Genomic DNA, 25790 nt, shown 5'->3' with positions numbered 1-25790 from the left:
GCAAATTTCTGAATAGATTTTAAGGCTTATATTTTGAATCCTGTTTTACTAATCGACAAATTTATCTTTAAAAATTGGCGATGATTTTCTGCGAAATAATAAATTATTATATGAATTATAGGAGTAAAATTTGCTTTTTTATCTGAAATTAATTTAGATAAAAAAAAACTGCAGGCAAATTGTGTTGACATTACTACAAGTAAACGCTTTCAGCAATGTTAAATAGTTACAAAAAATTTTATTTCCTTTGATGAACATCCTTTTTTAAAGAACGTTGAAAGAAATTCTCTTCATAAGGCATTGTGTCTACGATGTAGAAATTGATACGAAATCTCGGTTGGAGGAAAAGTTGATAGTTGTAGTAATTATTTTGATCAATTGATCAATATGATTAGTTAATTTTTCCTCTGTTACAAGAGCTCGAATCGATTTCAAGTTTTATTGGGCCTAAGGCACAAAGACTATAGTTATATATTACATTTACTTATGTCCATTTTGCGTTATATGTTTAACTCTATTCCTAATTTTTATTTTCAAAATTTGATATTTTTCTGTTCCTCCATTGTGCGCAGGGCCTAATAATAATTATGTATCGGGGTGAAATACATACACGACTGAGAGGACCGAGCGCATTGCTAAAATCTGCGCGTGCGTGAGACATTTTCGGGAACATCTGCCACGCGCAATGTCGTTGCAAGAACTCACGCGCATGCGAGTGCAATTCTGTGATAGAGCATATGTATGTTCGACTTACGCAAAACCTCGACACGGCTATTCAACCCTACAAAATCAATTTCAGGTTGCAATAATGCATTAAAGAATGCATAATTGATTTTGCAGGGTTGTACAGTCGATCAATCCCGTTAGCCTTTATTGTTGCTCGTCTACAAATTTTACAGATTCTATATTTTCAAAAAAAATTCGTAATTTATTAAAAATATCGTATGTCGTTTCTTTGGATCTCCTTTTTCTTTCTTTTTAAACTTTGTTTTTATCAGTACAAAACGTTAATTTACTCTTGACTGCATCGCTCCGTTTTTTCTTACAAGGCTCTTCTTTTATCCTTTTTTATCTCTGATATTTCAGTATATGACGTATGCGTATATGACGCAGATGTGTGAGATGACAATAACTGCGTATATGACGCAGATGACAATAAATATATCATAAATAAAGGAGATGGTGTAGGAGGACAAGGAAAGCTTCCACCCACGCGGATCAAGTTAGCTATCTTTGGCATGTATATTGCGAAAAAGTAATGAAACTAACATATAGAAACACTTCAAATGTCATAGCTGCAAACTGCAACGAGGAGAGAAAAATATGCGCCAGCCTGTGCATTTGAACCGCGTCTACTCCTTGTTCGTTCAACATGAAAAATTGATAAGAAACTCAAGGATCGGATAACCAGTATCATATTCTAATTACGCCGATGCTACATGCGTGCAGCGGCAATTAATAAGCCTACAAAATGAATGAATTTAAATATTCACGTTTGAAATTATAAATACAATGTATATAAAATAGAATTTTTGAATTTGATTAATTTATAGATGTGTTTTAATAAGTGGCGTAATAATAAAAGGCGTAAACTGGGCCTTAACTCTGCATAAACACGTTTTAATTAACATATTAATTTACGCATATATATAATCTAATTTTAGCAGTAAACTATTTTTTAATCTTTTAATGTATAAGCTAGCGAAAAGAAGTAACTTGATACGCATTGGAAATTCAAGACTGAGTATTTTATTATTGACGCACACAGAAGACGTACATTTATCAAGACGTGAATGTAATCTTCGTCGGGAATGAGACGTCACTATTTTAGTATTTCCCGGATCTCGTGGTTATATTTTTAATTTATTATCACAATGCCTATATAATATCGAAAAATTTTTAATATGTATGTTAGATTTCTTCTAAAATTTAGTTTTTTTATCGTAAAATTAAATGTACCTCATCACAAAATAAGACTCAAGCTAAATGATGCTAAATAAATCATGATAAAAAAAACGTTATTAACTATACGATAATTTTATTCAACATTAATATTTTTTTATTGAACGCGAAAATTGAAGGATTTTCAAATTCGTATACACTGGAATAAAAAAAATCCCACCTCGTCCCTTTTCATCAGCAAAGCGATAAACGACTTTTCGCGATAACAAGCAGGAGCTTGGTCGGAAGGATACATCGCTGGTTTCAGATCGTCTCCGCGAATCGCCGCCGACGCGATGCAACGCGACGCGACGCAACGCGACGTCGCGCGATGCGCGACGCCACGGCGAATCGCGCACTCATTCAGCCGGTAACACCGGATCGTCGCTCGATCTCGCGTTGTCCGCCGGCCGAGCGCAAAGTGTGGAGTAGTGAACTTGCCGTACGCACGTAGACAGGAAGAAGAAGAGGAGAGGGGAAGAGAAAGAGAAAAAGAGAGAGAAAGCGAAAAGCCGAGCGAGCGTGCCGAAAGTCACCCCGCGTTTACCCCCCCGATGGCTTCTGCGTCGTCGTGTTGACTCCGCCGTCGCGTGACGTCGCGCCGTCTTTTAATAGCCCGCCGCCTCTCCGCGACCGGTTCGCCCGTATGTATGATACGACACGATACATCCACATACATACGTCGCAGCTCGTCGGGAGACGCGCCCTCGTTCGACCTTGGGCGACTATAACCGGTGCGTAACGTTCGATGTACGGAGCATCGGCGCATCGCGTGGAGGAATCGTCGCTGTTGATCGCAACAACTTAGCCGACCGCGAATCACCGCGGCTGCACCGCAGCCCCGTGCTCGTTTTACTCTGTTTACTTCCTCCTTCGCCACCTCTTCCTCCTCTTCCTTCTTCTCCACCTCCTCCTTCTCTTCCGCCTCCTTCTCCTCCACGGCGCCTACTCCTCGACGCGGGACAGCCTCGGCGACGAAATGGCGAAGAAGACGTACGATCTGCTGTTCAAGCTGCTGCTCATCGGCGACTCCGGCGTCGGCAAGACCTGCATACTGTTTCGCTTCTCGGACGATGCCTTCTCCACCACCTTTATTTCCACGATAGGTGAGAGAAAGAGAGAAAGAGAGAGAGTGAGAGTGAGAGAGAGAATGAAAAAGTGGGAACGAAATCGGAAAGGCCGGTAGAGACAAGTCATAGACTCGCTCTCTTCGTCAACAGCGCTAAATTCGGCTTGCGTTTTCTTTCCGGCGATGAGGTTAGAATGCGGCGCTTTACCTAAAAATTGACGGACGTCGCGCCTCGTTCCGTAAAATCCGACTCGCTTCGTTTTCGTGTGCGAAAGTTCGTACACGTGTGTATGCGCGCGCGTGTACGTGCACCATACACGCGCGCGCGACATACACACACACACACACACACACACACACACACACACACACACACACACACACACACACACACACACACACCATACACACAATGATCGGGTTGCAATTACCATTACCAGAGTGTTGTTCTCGGAGTAAAAAAAGAAAGGTGATCGGTGTACTTTGCTTTCGCGAGGTTTCACTCGAGTCACGCATCGTCATCTCTGAGGATAAATGAATATTGTATAAGTTACAAAAAAGACAAATGATTTTATGAATAATGTACAAATTGTATTTTTTGTACATATATAAAAAACGATTTAATAAATATTAAAAATTGTAAGAGCCAGAAAAACGTACGCATTGTAATTAACTTGTTAAGGTTTTATCGTAATGATACTAACTGGAAAATATAAAATATGTACTTGGAATATATATGGGAATATTCTAAAATATTTTATTGTTTAATAAAGCAAAAAAATAAAAGTGCTTTTTTTCATAGGTATCGATTTCAAAATCAAGACGGTCGAATTAAGAGGAAAGAAAATCAAATTACAAATATGGTGAGTCATCATATATATTATTGTATATCTTACACTTAAGCTATCTATATATACATTTTATTTATATATCTATATATATATTTTATGCTTATTCATTTGCAGGGATACAGCTGGACAAGAAAGATTTCATACTATTACAACATCATATTACAGAGGGGCTATGGGGATTATGCTTGTTTATGATATTACTAACGAAAAAACATTTGAAAATATTGTAAAATGGTTGAGAAATATCGATGAAGTAAGTATAATTTATTTTATATATATTTTATAAACTTTTGGTATCATAAGTAAATTTGTTAATATAATCACATAATAATGATCACCATAAACATTTGCTATAGCATGCAAATGAAGATGTGGAGAAAATGATATTAGGAAATAAAAGTGATATGGAGGAAAAACGCGTTGTCAGTACAGAAAAGGGAGAAGCGGTAAATATTTTATGGACATAATTTTTTGTTAGATATATTATGAATAACGAAACATTTTGTCTTGAAAAACACGATAATTTCTGTAAACAAAATTTTATCTTACAGATAGCGAGAGAGCATGGCATTAGATTTATGGAGACATCCGCGAAAGCGAACATTAATATTGATCGAGCATTTAGCGAACTAGCAGAAGCAATATTGGACAAAACGCATGGCAAGGAGCCACAAGACGCGCCTGACAGAGTAACGGTTGATCGAAGGGTAGAAAGAAGTTCGAATCGGTGCTGCTAATTTTATATGTTATTTATTTTAATGGCGCATAACGAACTATATATCAGCTCGTGCCACTTGGGATAAATCCCTCGATAGATTTAGAGCATAATTTAAAGCATAATGACGTAATTCGACACTTTACGACACTGCCTGATCTGATATAATTCAATCTCACTTTTGCTCTGACAAAAATATGTTTTTCTATGCTACAAGCGAAACAAAGTCGTCGCTAACAAAAAATTATTCAATCGATCCAATATTTAAATTTTGTTTTTTAAATACACTTATATAAATGTCAATAAGTTTATAAAAATACAAGCGCTATTTTATGCATATACAATTGTATCTACATATAGTATTTAACGAACTTAAACTTCTGTTAATTTATGCGAGTCGCAAAAAAATTTGCGTAAGCACACAAATTTCAATGGTGAACTTTCATGTTCCATGTAAAATATTGCATCGTTGAGAACAAAGACAACTAGGACATATTGTTTGTTATGAGGCTGCAATTTGTTACCATGTTGAGTGGTGTGAGTATGAGTATTGTCGGCTTTTAATCTTGATAATTCGTTTGGACATTGGATGCTTTCCTACATAAATAATCGCACCACACATGCTTATTTGTATATTAAGTTAGGTGAAAGAACGCGTAAAACCAAAAGCTTCTACCGTTTTATGTACGGCCGATTTATTATAAATACAGATATTCGCAATTTCGAATTTGTTGTTTTCATTTCGTAGAGATACACGCACATATATATATCTTGTAGAAAATGAGTTTGCATCATAAATGCAAAATTATAGATAAGTAGACAGTAATAATTAATATAATATGTAATCATTTCTTATAGCATAGAGATAATAGCATGTCACGTATATGATTCAAATTATAAGATTAACATTTTAACATTTTATTAATAGATAAAAAAGTATCAATAATCCGACCACTCTTTTCTCTCGGATCATATGTGATCGAGTCAGACATATATGACGTTACAAACAGGATTGTCACACGTTACGTAATGTTATACAGAAATTATCTTATCGCAGAAATAGCGTTAACATGTTTGATGAAAAATATCGCAACATGCTACTACAATGTAAACTGGAATCAAAAGAAAAAAATCATAAATACCAGAGAAATAATCATATAATTTTATTCAAATTTGGATAGAGTAAACACAATCTCAACTTTCTATATATGTATATGTATGTATGTGTATATATATATATATATATATATATATATATATATATATATATATATATATATATTGTATATGTAAGGACAACCATCAGATACAAGTATTTCTTAGGGTTGTCTGGAATTACAGCCAAGTCCAGATAATATAATACTATAACTAATGCTTTGTATCACACTATAACATATATATAACAATTATACATTAATTGGTTTTACGTATTTTTAATTATATGTGTATATATCATATTGAAAAATATCTAAGAGTTTTTAAAAAAATTAATAAAATAAGACATACAAATTTGACTACTGCTTCTTACAATAAAGAATTCTGGTGAAAAATATTGAAAATGAAATCGACAAAGAAATAACATTGATTATTTTTATGACAACAATAATGGCAATGACATACTATTCTAAATATATTAGCAATTATAAGAATTTATATTTGGTTTTCTTCCCAAGACGTGGAAAATATTTTGTTGTATTACGCCTTATGGAGTTAGACAAAAGGCTCCGAATACAAGCGTGCTGTCTGTATATATATTAATATTTGAAAATTTGTAAAAGCTATCTTCATAAAAATTAAACTGTTGCCAAGATTATGCTCCTTCACGCTTCATCGTTCCTTCGCCTACAGTGTGCTCTCAGAATAACTGTGTGGAGAGCAAGAGCAGGACGGCGGTAAGTAAAAACTGACAGTGTATTCCATAGTATTTGTAACACAATTAAAATTATTGTAATTGACATCAATTAGTCTCGCGAAGCGCCAATAATAGTTAGAATATAGAGGAAGATGTTGATGACATCCAAATACAGACTCAATGCAGCGAAAATATATTCTTCTGGCGAGATAGAGTATTTATGTTTTCCGCCAATCATCATTTGCGTATCGTAAATTAGATATAGAGAAAATATTAGTGCGCCCAGCGAAGCGTAGACCAAAGTCATAATTCTTCCGGGCCAAAATATTGCGATCATACCGAAAACGAGTAAAATGAGCACAGCGACAAACAATACAGTATGTAATCCAGTAAAATCGATTTTTGTTTGAAATGCAAATAACGTCAATCCTAGACAAACTACTGCTGTAATTCCAACGGCTAGCATGACCTGCAAAAAAAATCTCTATGTAAATATCTCGATGTCAAGTTTGTTACATGTCATAATTGCACAATGTGACGTAATACAAAATTTATTTACATACTTGTATAGCATTCGGAATTAAAATCATTTCATACAACTTACCTCCTTAGAATCATATGTCGATGCAGCTGTGGATAGTAAGAAAGCCTCTGCCAATGTAAATACGAACAAGAATATAAAATTCATTGGAGCTTTGCGTCTCACAGTGGTACAGCAAGCCATACATATGATTAGAACAATCGTTATAGCGAAAGAAATCCAAAACAGCTCTGTGTGTCGCTGGACCCACATTCGTGTTTTGTCATGATAAATAAATAGGCTAATCATTCCAAATGTGATGACCAACTGACACAATAAAATGCTATACACTTTCCTATAAATAAAAAAATAAAAGTATATATTTATATACGTATCTATTATTCATATATTTTGAAGCATACTAAATTTTAGGTGATATTTACTTGATAAAGCCGTTCCTAATAGTTTTGTCATTAAATTCAAATCCTTTGATCTCATCCTGCATAGGATCTTCCCCATAGCCGGTTCCGTACATTCCTGGTTGACCTGTTGGAGGGATTCCTCCAAATTCTGGACCAACTGGCGGTGGCGCTTCACCGTATGGTGGAGGTATAAATCCTGGACCTATAAACATACGCGCGATAAACGAATAATCGCAACAATTTAAGATTGTTTAAATAAGATTTTTAAATCGCATTTATATACCTGGCGGATTCCCACCGGAGTAAGGCGGTGGGTAGCCTGGAGCTTGTTGAGGATACGGATAGCCTTCCTGTGGCGGTGGATATCCAGGATTTTGTTGAGGATATGGAGGATATGGACCTGCACAGTCAAATTTGAAAAATATAAACATTGATATTACGGTACAATATGCGTGTAACCTTAACAAGCAATAACAACTCGAAGAACTCTGTGCAGTAACAGCAGCCACTACTTTTATATATTATACAGTGCATGTTTTATGTTTTTATAAAATTGAATTTTCATAAGTGCAATTGGCTCTTCAAAGACACTAATTATTTAACATGATCTGCTGCAATGTATTGCATATATATAAATTAACTTTACAATTTTGATGATGATATCAGCGTGTTATTGCAGATATATATTAATCGATATATATTAATAATTATTTTATATATATTAATAATTTTTTTTTATTCTTAAATGTCATTAATTAAAAATGACCATTATATTAGCAGTGTGGTTTGAAATGCGTGGGATATATATATATATATATATATATATATATATATACATATATATATATATATATATCCTCTCAAGCAAGTGATAATGCTAATTGCCGACTGAACAATCTTTGACATGGGTCCCGAATATAACAGTAGAATAACGAAACACAGTAATGGAAAATATATCAAAAAACAGAAAGAAAAAGATCAGAACCTTGTTGCCCTGCATAGAACCCCGCACCAGGTGCTTGCCAAGTTGTCATCTTTTGGTTTTGTTTTAGCTGAAAAAGAATCTAATATTACTATAACTAGATCTCTCTTGAGAGAAAAAAAGAAACATCAATGGAACTCCAATCAAGTAGTGTAAATCAATAACTTTAAATATTTATGCATAAAATTTATTAAAGTCAATTTATCCTGTATCAAAAAAGACATAAATGAAGCAATGAAAACAATAATAAAAAATAAAATACACATATATCATATTTTTATTTTTGAAAAAATATTTATTATGATTAATATTTTTAAAATTCAATACATCTACTAGTTTATCAATTATTATGTTATTTATCAATTGTTATGTCCTTTTTTTGTAGCATACCAAAAGAATAACAAAAAAATACAGAAACACATGTTAAATACATAATAAAAAAATAAAAGAGATTAATATTTTACACATTTGTTCACTGAGTCATAGGCAAACACTTGAAAAAGCATATATCCTACTAAAATGTAAAATCTCTGACTCATTCATGATTGTCATAAAAAAAAAATTCTGGATTAGTTCCTGATTGCTGATATATCTTCCTGAATTTTAGCAAATAAAGCGATAACGAAGATTCGACAAAATTGATTGACTGATTATGATCATATCAAAAAATTTGCTAATAATAAATCTTAATTAAACAAAAAAATTCACTAATTTGTTTTATTATTCATATCATTACTTTCTTTGAAAAAAAAAAAATGTATTAGTAAGCGAAAGCGAAGATATTGTGAACATCAAGTAAATTATTTCGATTACGCACAGGTTATTATTATTATTAATTATTATTGTTAGAATATTAGATATGTTTAAAGAGTTAACACATTCGTATCAACTAGCTATATATACGAAGAAAAGAACTCATACACACTACACTCATACACAAACACTTGATAAGCAATATTTGTTTCATGTTGCATCTCGCAGCAAGCGGCAGCTTAGCTTAATATTTACGACAATCACGTAGACGAAAGTTTCGCAAAAGTATTTGCGAACACGTAATATCGCGTAAGCGGAACAAGATGTGCAAATTACCGGATTCTTTTCGGATCTCGCCGGATATTTAAACGCAAGGTAGATTATATATTTCTCTTTCCTGCCTCTCTTTTCGTCGCTATAATTAGGAATAAACAGTCACTTCGAGATAACGCGCGATATCGGCTTCGCCGTAATAGTGGTAATCGCGATTAACGACGATCTACTTGTGTACTGCGAAAGTTTTCCTGAAAAATTTACACGTACATACGTGCGCGCGTGCGCGCGCGCACGCAAAGTGCCTAAATCCGTACGTATCCGCGGCAATGTATGAGTGCGCGTGTAATCGCGATGTTACTCGCGATAAGACATCAGTGTCTGTAAAGAGACGTGCTGATTACCGTGAATCTTATCTAAAAAAAAAAACAAAAAAAAAAAGATTACATTCCCAAAAATCTCAAGTCTTTATACAGCATACTTTATCTAGGGGACATCTTGGAAACGTTCTTAATATCTCTTTCACCGTCCTCGATTATTGGAATTAATCGATCGTATTTGTCGACAAACATTTAACAACAAATGCGATTGGTCCATTCCACTGGAATAATCAGCCGATTAAGTTAATCGAAGATGAAAGAGATCCTTGGAATCCTCTGGATGTCTCTAGAACATCCCTTGGAAGTCTGTGTTGTATGGGACTCGAAATATTCGACGTGGTGATACGCCGTCCTTCTGGATCGATTTTTCCACGACGGCAAGGTCGCGCGTGTATCGAACCGCGGTAATCTATTGTGATCACGACAACCGCGGTTTACAGGTCGGCGTTTCCACCGCACGCGATATCGTCGAATTAAGGGGGCCGGGCCCCATCGCCACGAAGCGGTTCCGCGCGCGTGAGGGCCGGAAGAGAAAACGCGAGATGCGCGGGACGACGTAAATACGTCGATCGGATGCGTCACCCCGTCGTCCTTTCTGGAAATAGTCGCAATCGATAGTCGCGTTCGCTCCCCGAATATTGCGATGCGGACGGGTGTGTTATTTACCTCGTTTCACGCGTGGTCCCCGTAACTCTTGTCGGCAGGATCCCGGTTTAGATCGCAGCCTGTGGCGTACACGAAAATGCGTGGCGATGTCGGACAATCGCTCTACTTGCACGGTTGCAATCGGACACAGTCGCACGCAACGTAGCCTACGCGCCCGTGACGAACAGCCGATAAACTCACACTAGCGCGATCGCGCGATCTCGACTAAAGTGCGCCGTCGAACGGTGTGAAGTCAGCCAACTTTGAGCAGTATCATGCGGCGGACGCTTGCGCGTTGCATCGCATTTTCCGTCTGCCTTGTCCACGTTATGTTTCCGCGTAAATCCCCGGCCGATCCTAAGAAATTTTCCTAAGAAATACCCGATCGCGAGCGATCAGGAAGGAACGATAAAATGAAATTATTTGGAATGTGTGATAATGAGATCATATAATGGCAAAAATAAAATAAGAACATTCTATTTTCCTGAGGATGTTGTCACATTCCAACGTCACATTAATTTTGTTGCATATATCTTGAAATTACCTGAAAGAATTCATTAGTGATATTACGGCAGAATGAAAAACAATTATAAATAAAATATTAAAAAGACGTTCAAGCTAATTATAAATTTGTTTATTTTATCAAGTCATTATTGACAATGATAAGTTTACATGATTGCGCAATAGAAACTGTGAAAACAAAAAGATAATAATAATGACTTTTAAATTAAAATTTGAATTTAAAAAAACAATTTATAATTTAAATATTATATTGAATAATAATAATACGATAATAATTGATATAGAAAAATAATATATAGGCCAATTAGTTCTAAGGTAAATTTTACACATATTTCTAAATACATTATTGCTCCAAGAAATTATTAATAAAGCTTTTATAAAAATATTTATCTTTGATATTCTTTTCTTCCAACATATGTTAATTTTATTACATATATATATATCTATAAAAATATATATAAAATTCGTTAAAGTTATCAGGAGAATATATTTCAATAAGAGAGAGTCAAAGTTGGAATATGTTATAAAGTCATAAAAAAAGTTGGCACTGTTATAAATGTTACTAGCTTCTGGTGACATATCTGACCAATGAGAGCATTGTTTCATGAAGTGTACCGTCCACGTGTGTACGATTATGGTTATGTTTACTACACATTATTAAGCATATATTTCAGTTTAATATAAAATTAGACATAAATTAAGTTATAAATTAAAAATAAGTATCCAATTATGGCGCATCGTATACATAACATAAGATTTTACAATCTGAAACCGAAGGCGGCGACTTGCTTGTGTTACGAACCAAAAACGAAAAAGCTGGCTCTCGCAAGGTTAAATATATTTATGATTATATATTTAGCATTTATATAAACTATAATGAAATGTTTACATAAGAAAATTTTTATGATTTTCTTTTATTTCTTTTTAATTTTTTAAAGGAGTGACAATTCCATAGAAATCTGGAATGTGGAGAATGCACCATTTATTGATTGTACCATAGCTGGTCATGCCGAAAACTCTGTAGAAAGCGTACTCTGGATCGAATCTAGACTATTTTCGACGGGTTTGCATGGTGCAGTGGTCGAGTACGATTTACAAACTCTAGGAATCAAGCATGAAGACATGGTGGTAGGAGGAGCAGCTTGGTGTATGGATGTCAATCAAGAGAAGACTCGCTTGGCTGTTGGCACAGAAGATGGATATATTAATACTTTCGCTGTACATAAAGATAAATTAATTTATGAGAGAATATTTGATAAACAGAAAGGAAGAATTTTGTGTATCAAGTGGGACAACACAGGCGAGATGATATATACAGGTTCTACAGATACTGTTAGGGTATGGAGCGCCATATCTGGACATGCAATACACAAAATGACGACTTCTAGAAGTAATATTAAAAAAAGCACAATAATTTGGTGCCTTGCAGTTACTGATGACAATATAATAATATCTGGCGATTCTCAGGGCTTCTTATGCTTCTGGGATCCTCATATAGGAGTCCTGATAGAGTCTCATGAAAGTCATACCGCTGATATATTAACTATTACTTTGTCACATGACATGAATGTTGTATATTGTGCGGGTGTAGACCCTGTTGTAAGAAGCTTTTGCAAGGTTATCCTAAAATCAAGTGGAAAACCTCAATGGGTAAAGGGAATCGAGAGGAGACTGCATGTTCATGATGTTAGAGCGCTTGTAGAAGCCAATGGAAAACTCTATTCGACTGGTGTAGATGGATATCTTGCTGTATCGAGTTATCCACCAAAAAATCTTGTAAAGTATCCACCACTACTACAACCACCTTGTGCCATAATATGTCGAAAATCTAGATGTATCTTGTTGCGATACACAAATTATCTAGAGCTATGGAGACTTGGTTCTGCAACTAAAGATCCTCCAGAATTAGTACGTTCTTCTATGTTGCATCAGTTGGACGAGGAACCTATAAAACTACTGCAATTACAAACAAAAAATGATGAAAGCATAATTTCTTGCGCCATTAATAAAGACTCTAAGACGATCGTGTATTCGACGGACACTCACGTTAGAGTTTTCAATTTCGACGTAGTGGAAGGAGATGCTCAATTATCTAGGAATGATACTGATTTATCCATGAATCGAATACAAAAGATGTTGTTCAGTCCTAATGGGAAGTTATTTGCCGCCATCAACAATGACGGCAACGAAAATACCGTGACGCTGTTCAAAGTAAATAAGAAAAGCTTAAATCTGATCGGTTCATTTCAGACAACAAGGGAGTCTATTAAAAATGTCGGTCCCGTGTGTTTCTCTCCTGACAGCAAGTATCTTGTATGTGCAGACCGGCAACGTGGAATCGCCGTGTATTTTATCGGTAATGGTATAACGGCAGAATCGCTCAAGGCATGGCAATTACCCAAGTACAGTTGTCCAGTAACGGCGATGGCCGTGCAGAAAAGTACGCTAAATCTTGTCATAGCGTATTCTGATCATAAGGTAAATATAACGCACCATATAAACTATAGACGATATAACAACTTAAACTGAGTAATACGTGTATCGCGCATTATATGTCGACATTAAAATAATGACCGACGCAAATATGGGTTATCGTAAAATGCTGCACAACGTTAATGATTTGCGGCAGTAAAAATTCACAATTTATTGTTAATTGCTATTATGGTTTTATTTTTACGCGACGACGTTGCACGTAATTACCTCTATAATCCTATTATTGAATTATCGGTATAAATATTGTGAAGTATAAGTTTATTACCTCGATACGGATCTTATTAAATTTTAAGACGTACAATAAAGTATATTAAAGAACCATATGATCTAAATCCATATGATCGGAAGATTCAAGAGGAAAATAGCTTAAACTTCATATCTTAGAACGAGCACAAAAATGTTCTTAATATTATAAAGTAATTAAGTTTTTACAAAATTCTTACACAAATAATTTGATTTTCAGATTGTCGAATACAACATTCCTACAAAGAAGTATACGGAGTTTTCTAACAACTTGCAAAGTCGGTTACCAAAACATTGGTTAGCACGTCCATTCCCGATAACGAACATCATATTTGATACGAACAATGAGAATGTCATAATTATGCAGGATGATTCAAGTATGTATGTTATTAACAAAAACAGTGAATTGCCAGAAGCGAAAGAAGCAAAGATTCCTAAACGTGAAAACGGAGAAAGCGCAGAGGATAGCAATTCTGTTTGCAGCTCACAATCTCAATATGCATTTCAAGTTGCAAAAAAATACAAGGTAACATTATAACTAATTTAAAAAAAAATCGATTTTAAGTAATTTATAATGGAAAGGAAGGAAAGGAAGAATTATGATTTTATTATACTTGCAGCATCTCGTTTACTTAAATTGGTTAAATGATGAAGAATTGGTTGCGATTGAGGTGAATCCTATCTCGCTGATTGAGAAATTACCACCTACGTTAAAACAAAAGTTTTTTGGCATGTAAATATGTATATATGAAATGCTATTGATAATAAATAAATTTTATATTTATTTTTGTGGTTTAAATTTCTATTCTTACATGACTACTTTACTATTTTAGATGTATTATTTTTTTCAACATTATTTTCAATATAGTTGGGAATTCGAATTAATTTCTTATAACAGGGTATCTATTCTCTCAAAAACCAAATTATCAGAAAAGTCTTTTTACTCTTAAAAATTCAGAAATATCAGCATTTTATTACAATTCAGGGCATTTTTGTTGAAATTTTATCTCTAAATTTAAATTTTGCTTTTGAAGAAAATTTTTGTTAATTTTTGTCAGAACGCGTCAAATAATTGTATGAAATACAATATGCTACTATATGCTACTTCATCCATTCTTAATATTTATTTAAATAATTCGAATCTTCTATAAGAAATAATTATCGCTGCTTTGAATAGTCGTTCTTTAGAATATCATAAGATGGTTCTTCGATAGTTCTCTGCGCATTGTGCTCACAATCAGTTTTGAAACGCGCTACGGCAATCATAAAATAGAATTGTATTCAAATTCATTCTATATTTTCCACAATTGTTGATAAAATCTTAGGTGTGAACAATTATCTCCAATGCTTGTTACAAAATTCAATTCTTATCGCAATACGTCGTATTATTGTTAGTATATTTTTACGTAAAGTTCCTGTTATTTCGATATTAATAATCTTTTTCGTATATAGAATTCATCGAGTACATCCTGTTTTCGCGCATTTAATCGAAATACATACGTCAGAATAACAATGAGCGCATAATTATTGTCAAATACCGCACATTTTTATTTTCGAACCGATTGTACTTCAACATTTGCCACTTCGACCATCTCTAAAATATTCGCTAAAATATTTCAAATTTAATTTCTACAGGAGGTAACTGGATCGCCATTTTATCGCTGCTTTGACGGTCGTTGCTTCGAGAATAGTAAGATGGCTCTTCGATAGTTTTCAAACTGCGCTCAGTCAGGAAATGCGTCGCGGCGACTATAGAATAGCTTTCAAATCCATCCTAATTCTGTCGCAATTCCCGCGATTATCACTGCCTGTAAATAAATCCTATGCTCAAATAATCATTTTAAGTGCTTCTTGTAAAATCAGATTCTTCGCAATGCGTCTAGTATTGTGTGAAGTTCCTGTTGTAATTTCATCTTTCCTGGAACCGTTCGTTCTCTATGGAATCCACTGAGCATATTTTCTGCGCTGAAGTACGAAATCGAAAACTATTACCAGGTGAGTACTTTTATGTTTACATTGAATTGTGTCAATCATATTATTTTTATTTCATGTTGTTATCATATGTTATTTCCATCATTTTTAAAATATCTGCTAAACTATTTTGGATTTTACTTTTCCGCGAAATAACTGCAGCCATTTTGTTTCGACCTTTCGATACTTCGAGAATCGCAATATCGAATACTGGTCGGTCACTGAAAAATGTTGCATTCAAATTACTTATATTTTTCCGCAATTATCTGTAAATAAATAATTATTGCGAATATTTTTTTCTCGAAATGTCCTAATCTAATACATAATGTCCTAACCATGTTTAATCATTATATAAATTATTGTAGCGATACATACGCGATATATAACGTTTACGCTGCAATTAATTGAAATTATCTTTGCACGTTATATTCTCTCGCAAAATGCAAATCGCGCATTACCATGTATATATGCGTATCGTCATGCATAAATTAGCTGCGTTGATTATACTTCATAATACTTCGTTGCTTTGACTACTTCTAGCTCTATTTAAACACTTTGAACGTTTTATTTTTTATTAATTTTTTCCTGTTACAGAAAATTTAGTCTACATCGACAATTTTAGTATTTTGAAAATTATTTTCGCTTCTATATTTTTGAAATTCGCAATTTTGCATTAATTTAACACTGTCATTTCCGTTCGTATATATTTGAATAATTTGTTTAAATATAATTTATATTATTAAATTTTTTAAAATATTTATAATTATTTTAATGTATCTACAATTATTTTTCGAATGCTATATTAAATATTTTTGTAATTTTTGTGGACCAAAGATGATCGATAAGCGTTTCTCAATTATCTTCAATTACTTGATAATAATGTATTAAATTTATGCAAGATCAGCGACAATTAATACCATGGATGATATAACTAAATAGTCAATATAATTAATTTATTTTAACTGATCTAATTTAAATTATCTTAAATTATCTTTATGTGATCTGAATAAAATTTTTCATGATGAAGCTATTTTTATTAGCAATATTTTATATATGAATTGATTCTTCATTTTTTTCGTTTTTTTCATTAAAGAATATATTTTGTTTCATATAAAAAGTATATTTGAAGCATATTGTTATACGATCACTAAGCGACAGACCAGTGAAATTATGCTAATAAAGACCATTTTTCTATCCTCTCTATCATTCAAGAAAGAAATTATACGCAATTTCAAATACGTACGTATTAATATGCCATGTCCGGATGAATAAGATTTCTTTCAACCTAAGAAGATAAATTTTTGTTCCGTGGGGCGCAATTCCGGAGTATCCGTGGGAGGTTCGATGGTCCATTTTGGCGAGATGTACAGACGTCCGGTGAATTCCAGGCTGTATTCCGCGCGGGATGAACGATGGCCGATCTGGGCGGATGTCGTCCTGGGGAAAGCCGGTGAAGCTTTCAAAGGAATCGGCGAACGTTCGGCCGCGTCTTCCGGGCGCTCGAAAGTGTCCACCGGAAGTCCCGCTTTTCTGCATTCCTCCGCCAGCACCTACGGTCAGTGACACGGCGGGCACATTGAAATTCGTCTGCTCGCGTACTCTTTCTTCTTTTCTTTTTTCTGCCGTACGCGACTTGCCAACCGACAGAGTTTTTTAAGGTACCTGGCTGAAAAATTGCCCGGTCAGGTGCTCGTACCTCTGCGGCCACATCCGCCGCGACAGATTTTCGAGGAAATTCATTTCCTTGCTAAAATATTAACGAGATAATCATCTTATTAACATATATAAAACAGAGTCTACGTGTATGTTATTATGCATGAGTACACCATCAAAGCGAAACTATTATTACACTCTCGATGGCAAATTACCGAATATTATCAGCGGCCACTTCGTTTTTAAAGACATCGCGTTTTGTGGGGATCACTCTTTCGACCACCTTCTTGCTTTCTTTATCCTGCTTTTCCTCAGACATTCGGACGGATATTTTCTCACACGACGAACAAAGTCTTCGGCATTGAATTCGATCCGAGGCGTATGCGCGGTTTGTTCGATATCTCGGATTGTTACTATAGTTATCACGCGCGGTAATATTGAAACTTCCAACTCGCATCTTCTGGGATAAACGTAAAACTTTCCTATCGCCCTCGCGAATTATGTCGTAAATAAAATCCCTGTAAAGAAAACGTAAAATGTCCAAAAGTTTCTTTTTATAAGCGATTTCGAATTTTCGAGTTTTATCAAATATCGATGCAATTTTTTTATACTTCCCATAAGTTTTCCAATTTTGCCTGAACCGTACCTGAAACCATTCCGAGGAAGTATTGAGATGATGAGGTAGAAATAGGAATTTCATCATTTTAGGCGGAGATATCTCGTTAATCTGTTATCCGGTGTAACGTCTGTCGCGATCGTGGTAATTCCATGGTCGTAGAGGCAGTGGAAACGGGAATGAGCACCGAGAATCTTCTTCGATTGTCGAAGTGGCCGGGAAATAATCAAGGTAGCGTCTATCTGGGTGTCTGCATCGGCGAGACGTCCCAAGTCGATGTTCGGGTATATGAGAATGTACGACCGAAAGCTATATACTGTGTAGAGCGTACATCAAGAGAGAGAGAGAGAGAGAGAGAGAGAGAGAGAGAGAGAGAAAGTGGAGACGCTGCAGAGTGCAATGTACCCAGATTACGACTAATCTGCACCCGAGACCGCTATTCGTAGCGCCTGTAACTTACATCGCTTAAAGTATCAACCCCCCCGTTCAACCCCTGACTTCGACGCCATAGTCTGCGCCTTCATCACCGTCGCCATTTTCTCCGCTTCTCCCTCTTTCGGGAGTCGTTTTCGATGTCGATCTATCCGACTAGCCATCCGTCTTTCTTCATCGTTGCAGCCTGCATCTCCGTTCGATTTATACCCCTGGGAAAATCGCGCCATATCCTCCTCTATTCCTTTCCCTCATTCAAAAGTTCATCTCCGTGCTCACTTGCCATTCTAGCGTAACTATCTCGATGATTGCTGCCAAAAACGTAAATAAGCCACGATTCTTTGTATAGAATTAAAATTAATCATATAAAAGACAACAGAGTCTTAACGATATCCAAATGAATTCTAAATGAATTCATTTTTCCAACGTTTTTAAATGTCTCATTTTTCCACATTATGTATTATATATAATATGATTATACCGATATTAAACAGGATAAATCTGTACGAGTGAAATGATATAAGTGTCCAGACATATCATGTCCGTTTTCTACAATATATTATTTCTTTGGTTAAATTTGTAAAAAATCATAATGCAAAATATATCATAATACCTATATTGATAAACCTATATTGATTTATCTATTTGGATAAAAATTTGAAGAAAGTAATATAGTACGTGGCTCCTACAAATGCTTCACGATTTAATTTAACTGTTAATATAAATTAGAATACAAACGAATACCGACGATTCTAAATTAAAGTTTATGCGCGCTGCTTATTTAGCAGGAATCGATTGGAAACTTTGCTTTGCTTTTCCAACCGCAGACACATATTTCGTACTTTCGGACAGAGCCTGTTTTTATCTAGTGCCTTTAGGATTAACAGAGCTTCCTCTAATCGCTATAGAATAATCATATAAAAGTCTGGCTGTAGAAGGGATGACCGAATGGGAGAACGCATGCATGCATTCTACCGACCTTGATGCAAATATATCTGCGCATCAGTATTAATAAATGCGATAACGTCTGCAGCTTGCCACACCATTGCTCCATGAAATTATGAAAAAGAAACATCCAGCTGGCGACAACAATTTCCCGTTCTGATGAACGGCAACAAATGCGTGATCATGAATTTCCTCCGAAATGACCGTAGACTAGTGCGGTAATTCACGCGTCATATCGTCGAATGCAATTATCTCGTCTCCACCGCGTTTCATATAAAATTATAAGAAAAACGATCTCGCAATTTGGACGTGAGATTTACGATAACGTCGGTGAACTTTCGATCGAGTCACTCGAGCTGGTGTCGGATGGCAGAAAAATGAAGGAACGTCAAGAGACGGAAACGAGTGCCGAAGGGAGAATGAGGAGGGGGCACGCACGGAAAAACTCGAGCAGAGGAGGTGCAAGCGCGATCTTAGCTGTCGTAAGAAGTGCGAAAGAAGTGAGGAGAGAAAGAGAGATGAAAAGAAAGATGGAAAAACGAAGAAGAGAGAAAGAGAGAAGAGGAGGGGGAGGGGCAAGGGAGGGGAGAGAGAGAATTCGTGGGTGTAGAGACACGGCGGGGCGCGCTGTAAATTACAAGCGGAGCGCCAAACCGCTATGGTCTTCTCTCGGTGGCGCAGGGGTGTCTAGACGTATAGATAATGCCGGGTTGGCTTGTGCGGCGGGGTAGACGCAAGCTAGACGGTCCCCGGTTGATCCAGTCAGCCGAACCAGCCAGCCAGCCAGCTACTACCCGAACCAGCCAGCCAGTCCGCCAACCAGCCAGCCAGCCAGCCAGCCAGCCAGCCAGCCAGCCAGTCAGCCGGGTTGCGCTAGACACATCGACCATGTTCCGTTTCTCTTCGTTTCTCCCGTTTCCACTATCTAGCTATCTATCCGCGTCTCTTTCTCGCGCCCATCGCGATCTACACGGTGGTCCCAAATTAAACACCTTTTAATTTGGTGAACGAACTCTTATAACGAATTTGTAGCTTTCTCTCCGCTGAAAATTCGATTAATATGCTTCACTGTCAATCTTCAGTGGATATCATAAATCTTATTCTTTCCGATGACAAGATTGGTTTTTCTCATGACCTCATTTTAGCAACGTTCTCCATGTCATAGAGATTGAAAGATTTTATGCTGTCAAGAATTAATTGTCTTGATGATTAACTTTTATTTTATTAACAAAAATCGAGAGAGAAAAGATTGACTATAAAGTAAAGAATACGCTTATAAAAAAGTGACACGGCTTAATTTGGAAGCACCCTGTGTATGCGCACTGGCTGCGTCCTCGTCTTACTCGCCTATATATGCAACGCAACCGGATTTCCCATCGTTCTCGTCGCGCCAGCCAGTTCACGGACGAGAGGGCCTCCTCACCTCTCTCATGCATTCGACGCGGCCAAGAGATGCAAATCCCCAATAGCATCACCTGATATCCAAGATCCCATTGGCAGCGATCGTGACGTGGATGATGCACGAGACCGTCGCCCGACCACCAATCTCTCCTCTCTCGTCTCCTCCCCCCCCCCTCTCTCTCTACTTCTCTCCTCACTTCTCTCAACACCCCCGCCAGCAGTCACTCGTGTATGCATCACGAGCGCATAGAATTATTCCGTTTCTTCGCGTGCCAGGAATCTCTCTCTCCTTCACCGTGTCCTAGAAAACATCCGACCCTTCCGAATACGATATTGCCACACGCTCCCGCGCTGACTGCGACGTCTGCAATCTCGGAAAAATAGGCAACTTAGACGTCGCTTGTAAGACGTCTAGACTGTCGCATTGTGAGGATCGGAAATTATCCCTACGGGACAATTTGGATTGTTAAAAAAATAGTCTCACATTTCTAATTTATACTTAGCATCTAGTGAATACAATTCGTATGTAAAAAGTTATAACTTGAATCACAATCGCGAAAGTTGTTACGGAAGTTTCATACAACAGAAAAGTAAAGTTAGTATTTCATATCTTCAAATGTTTGCTTTTAATCACGAGAATCGTTTCTGAGATATTATTAAGTACTCTTTGAGGAAAAGTCAGACTTCTATCAATTATGTCGAAATTCTAACTTCACAGAGATAATATTGCTGTAGTATAAAATTATTTTTTCTTTTTTTTTCTAAACTACAACTTCTAACTACATGTCTATCCTTTTTAAGATAAAGCCTAATAACATCGTGATGATGGATTTGAGCTTCTAATACAGTATTATCACTTGGTACCATACAATTTATCATCGACGAGGTGATTACATGCAATTTCACGTAAGATTTCTCGTATAATTTTTATATTTTTCATTAAAAAAAAATCCGACTTTTGCGATGCATTTTCGAGGGGCCTCAAAGAAAGACATATCCCACGTATTAAGTTTCGATCACGGCAGAGCTTGCATGCCGCCGAAGATAATCCCGTCGCAATCGTTTCCCGTATTTTTCACCGACGCGACGCAGCGTCGTTCTCACCGCCATTCCGCCGGGGATGCGGTTGTTTATTAGAACGGGCTATAACGAGGGATTAAGAACACGAGATACGGCGACTAACGTCTGCATCCTCTCCTCTCTTCTCATCTGCTTCTCTCGAGCATGCCGGTGGCGGCGGCGGCGGCGGCGGCGATGGTGGTGTGGCAGCCACCGTCCTTCGCTAACCACGGTGGCGTTTTAATCGGCCGACTCTCCGATCCATAAATCTACGTTAAATAATACGGCAGTTAACAGCGCCATTAAGCCGTTCGAGATACCACCGCGAAACCGAGAACGCGAGCCGCCGCTCTCGCAAAGTCGGTATTTATCGATACCACCGAAGCGGCCGATGGCGCGCAATGTCGCGACGCGCCACCGAGAAATATTGTATCGCTTTGGTAGCTCACCCCCCCCCCCATTCACGCGATCGGGCAAATACCTGCGCTTTGCGACCCCGTCCCGACCGCCGTTTTCATTGCTCTTCTCGTAAATCGCTCAAAATCTCGGAAAATACTCCTGAGTTAATTCGACATGCCGCTATATGAAGCGGTGTGTATTGGGAATAATAGTAAACAAATGTTTCAAATTTCTTTACAATAATGATAATACTCTCATTACTTCATCAAATTAAGTATTACATAGAAAAAAAATTAAAAAGAAATCCATCAGGAAAATTATACAATAAATTAAATAAAATAAAATTCTAAATTAAAATTAAAACATGTATCTATGTATGATTCCGATGCGATATTAAAAAATATAATAAATAAATTAAAAATTGTGAAATGTTTTCTCCTTTTTAATACATAATATACAATTTTTTTCTATTCAATTATATAATTTTTTATATATCATTTAACATAAGATAATATCTGGATGAGATTATTATTGAATTATTATCGAAATTTTATGATAAATTCTATTGCTATAATGATTTTGAGGAATCATTAGGAATTATTTGGCACATTTGATTTTCACTGAAATGACAATAATTTTCAAATTATTATCGATTTCTCCTAGGCGAATATTTTATAATAATATCGCCGAAATCGCATATTGCATTTTACCAGCGTCATCTTGACGTTCGTTCGCCAAGACGAATGAAGATTCGAAACGGATACGACTCGTTAATCAACTCAGACTCGCAAGTTCTCACTAAGGGAGACGGGGGAGAGGCAACATCTTGTTTCCGGTGGCTTAATGCCACAACATGATTTGTTTCCCAGTTTTTTTTTTTTATTTTCAAACGATCGTCGGAAACGATTCGAGTCGTTGGCTACAATAATCCTTCGACCAATTCCATTCTTCGTTAATCATGAGGTCGGTGCGACATGTTCCGCTCTTAACGACAAATCTTCTCTGATTATTTCTGTCAGAAAACATCGAGGCGGAAATCATTCGAGGGGATATTCCAGAGATGGAAAGAGGTGCAATCGTTTTTCGAAGTAACGCCGATTATAAAGCCGCAGTCGTGCCACAATAATCATAACTCGCAAGGACGCGTAACCGTCGCTGCACATAATGTCCCTCCCTCTTGTTGTGGTTTCTTCTTCCTTTTCCGCGTTTTAATGAGCGACCGTGACAATCAACGTCGCGTCTGCATCGCTGTCGTCGCCGCTTTCGCGACCGCCGGATCCAATCTCATCCGCGCGCGTGCACGACAAACTTTTTTACAACCCCCGCAAAGTCACGAGTCCTCCTCCCGGAGGATACTTTCCCTTTTTCGCGAATTACGCGAAAACGTTAGTCCTCCGACAGATAGTTTTCTCGGCGCGACGTCGCGTCGAAATGACTCAGTATTTCCGTGTCTCGGCCGTGAAACAAGAGGTTAACGCCGTCCCTCGGCGTTTGCCTCCCTTTACAGCCGCCTTAATCTAAGGGACGCGACGAGATCTTATCTCAGTCGACTTCTGCCGGTTGCATTTATGTGCTCGTCCGGTATTTCGAGAAAGACGTTGGCAGTGATAACGAATATGACGGCTTTTCTTCGCAAAAATTATGTAAAACATAAACCGATACATCCAACATGTCATAAATTTTCCTCGTTTTAACACTAGAAATATTACAAGATGACTAATTAAAGTGACGTTATAAAAACATAAATTCTCTAAAATACTAATATAACTTACGGTAATGTGAAAAAAAATATATTTATAAAATTAAATAAATATTGAAAAAAAAATACTCCTTCTTTAAAATCCCAAAAATGACAAAAATTGTATCCTCGTATTATTTTATTCGACCAAGGTATCACTTGCGTGGGATAACAGAGAATTTCTAAGGAGATAATTTAGTGATTCACTTCATATTATACAGAACTCAAGTTTGATTAAATAAATTATATACATAACAAAATCAGGCGATGTCTGCAAATAATTTAACTCTTTTCTCGACACGCGCGTATTTAATTCGACGAAAACACGCGTTATCACGCGTGACTTTTATCGCCCGACGGCTTCGCGTGTGACGTTCGAGTCATGCTGCCGTCTGTAAAAATCCACAGGAAATCGCGTGAGATCTTAAAATAGCAAAAAATAGCGGAAATTTACTTTCGACGGAAGATACTTGGGGTTTTTTACTATGCGCACGTGTATCCGATAAATGTAGAGTAAAAGATTTATTGCAATCTTTATCTTATGCATACATCTAATTGAGAAATGTAAAGGAGACTTTGATAGAGAAGATGACATCATGGTGATGATACATAACATAGTGTATGTTTTATTTGCTGAGCATATTGCTCAAGCGTGCCTAGACTTTGCATTACGACATTCTCGTTCTTGAGAACTCATCGTATCTCCGGACGAAAGATCGCTTGCATTCGTGTGTCATTTATGTAATACAAGCCGCAAAGCTGAGACTAATTATTGTCGGTAAACCTTGTCGAAATAATCTTCATTAACAAAATAAATTATTAGAAAAAATAATCTACAAATTTTTATGCATTTTATAAAATTACATTTTATTTTAATTTCAAGGGTAATGATATTTTTTATAATCATAATATTTTTCTTTCAGTGTAGATACGTAACTTATATTATCGCGTATGATAAAAATAAGTAGAAAAACAACAGAAGACGAAAACGTTCACATCATTGAATTAATTTGAGATATTTACATTCCAATTTCGTTAATTTTTTTTCAATCACATGAAACGATCGAAATATCGAAGATCGATATTAAAAGCGGAGAAATGCGTAAGATGGACAAATCTATTATTTCGCGATTTCACATGGGACAATGTAGAACGGTCGTCCCGCCGTCGACTTTTTTAGTCGGAAGTGCTTAAGTCGCACTTTAATTCTATTCGCCGGCACCGCGCGTACGTGGTGAAATTCCGAAAAAGACAGTCAAGATCAAAGTCGCGGCAGGGGAGGGGCGCGGCGTGGCAGGATAGCAGAGCTGTCCGCTGCAGACGCGAGACGCGGGATCCATCGTCGAAAGGAAGACGAAACGACTCGAATAAAAGCTGAAATCCTCGGAACCACCCTACGGAATCGCCCTGCGCGCCGAGTATCACGTCCGCCACCCCGTACGGCCGCCCCCTTGTACCCCCGTAACCCATCCTCTCCCCCGATTACCTTTCCCCTCTCGTTCCCCCTTAGTGCAATTCACCCACGCCAGACATCAGACGTCCTCGCCGCAGCCGTGGCCACAACAGTTATAACCGTTGACGTTTTTGTCCCTCATTTCATCGTTGTTACGGTTTCGCATTGTCTCGCGGAGATCTCTTTTTCTTTTTCTCCCCTCGCTCCCCTTTCGCGCAGTTCATCTGATTATATCTAGCTGCTTGCCAGTCCGTTTGGTCTTCAGTTAACGCTTTAGCCCGCTATTGTACCCACGCCATTGAGAAAGTGCTCCATTAAGCTCCGTCTTATTAAGTATGAATGTTTAATTCTCCGAATATTATTATTGAGTTTCGCGTATCTCCTAAAGTGGAATTGACACAGCGGACAGTTCAAAGATTATAATTAGAAATGCCTCCCGATAGTCCTTCGATATTAAAATAC

General features: G+C 36.8%; 4 protein-coding genes across 7 annotated transcripts in view; 2 read left to right on the top strand and 2 right to left on the bottom strand.

The window, feature by feature from the left end:
• The first annotated feature begins 2268 nt into the window (after positions 1-2268).
• On the top strand, positions 2269-5303 carry Rab10 (RAS oncogene family member Rab10). Its single transcript, XM_011649414.2, has 5 exons — positions 2269-3047; positions 3813-3873; positions 3976-4114; positions 4218-4307; positions 4413-5303. Exons 1-5 carry the CDS (start codon positions 2921-2923, stop codon positions 4596-4598), a joined length of 603 nt encoding a protein of 200 aa, XP_011647716.1. The 5' UTR covers positions 2269-2920; the 3' UTR covers positions 4599-5303.
• Positions 5304-5715: 412 nt separating this feature from the next.
• On the bottom strand, positions 5716-10658 carry Lfg (Glutamate NMDA receptor-associated protein 1 lifeguard). Of its 4 annotated transcripts, none has more exons than XM_011649413.3 (6): positions 10425-10658; positions 8356-8434; positions 7654-7770; positions 7392-7572; positions 7033-7303; positions 5716-6897 (listed from the first exon to the last, which is right to left on the bottom strand). In XM_011649413.3, exons 2-6 carry the CDS (start codon positions 8402-8404, stop codon positions 6538-6540), a joined length of 978 nt encoding a protein of 325 aa, XP_011647715.2. In that variant the 5' UTR covers positions 8405-8434; positions 10425-10658; the 3' UTR covers positions 5716-6537. The 4 variants fall into 4 exon arrangements, with proteins under 4 accessions (XP_011647715.2, XP_011647713.2, XP_011647714.2 ...); XM_011649411.2 differs by having other exon boundaries at positions 8356-8422; positions 10425-10657; XM_011649412.3 differs by lacking the exon at positions 10425-10658 and adding an exon at positions 9442-9781 and having other exon boundaries at positions 8356-8422.
• Positions 10659-11517: 859 nt separating this feature from the next.
• Positions 11518-14445, top strand: l(3)72Dn (UTP4 small subunit processome component l(3)72Dn). The gene is made up of 4 exons (XM_011649410.3): positions 11518-11755; positions 11864-13403; positions 13882-14187; positions 14282-14445. Exons 1-4 carry the CDS (start codon positions 11655-11657, stop codon positions 14396-14398), a joined length of 2064 nt encoding a protein of 687 aa, XP_011647712.2. The 5' UTR covers positions 11518-11654; the 3' UTR covers positions 14399-14445.
• Positions 14446-14936: 491 nt separating this feature from the next.
• LOC105433916 (uncharacterized) overlaps positions 14937-25790 on the bottom strand; it is a 36616-nt gene continuing 25762 nt past the window's right edge. Inside the window, exons 2-5 of the mRNA XM_089076051.1 lie at positions 18378-18644; positions 17501-18012; positions 17295-17379; positions 14937-17182 (exon numbers count right to left, since the gene is read on the bottom strand). Of these exons, the coding sequence (XP_088932177.1) occupies positions 16913-17182; positions 17295-17379; positions 17501-18012; positions 18378-18563 (1053 nt within the window). The 5' untranslated portion in view covers positions 18564-18644 and the 3' untranslated portion in view covers positions 14937-16912. The remainder of the gene's footprint in view (positions 17183-17294; positions 17380-17500; positions 18013-18377; positions 18645-25790) is intronic.

The sequence above is a fragment of the Pogonomyrmex barbatus genome, unplaced genomic scaffold (genome assembly GCF_055798465.1).
Source record: "Pogonomyrmex barbatus isolate J1 unplaced genomic scaffold, ASM5579846v1 scaffold2, whole genome shotgun sequence".
Classification (NCBI taxonomy): Eukaryota; Metazoa; Arthropoda; class Insecta; order Hymenoptera; family Formicidae; genus Pogonomyrmex; species Pogonomyrmex barbatus.
The sequence above is the reverse complement of the archived record's forward strand: the minus strand, read 5'-3'. Positions and strand labels throughout refer to the sequence as shown.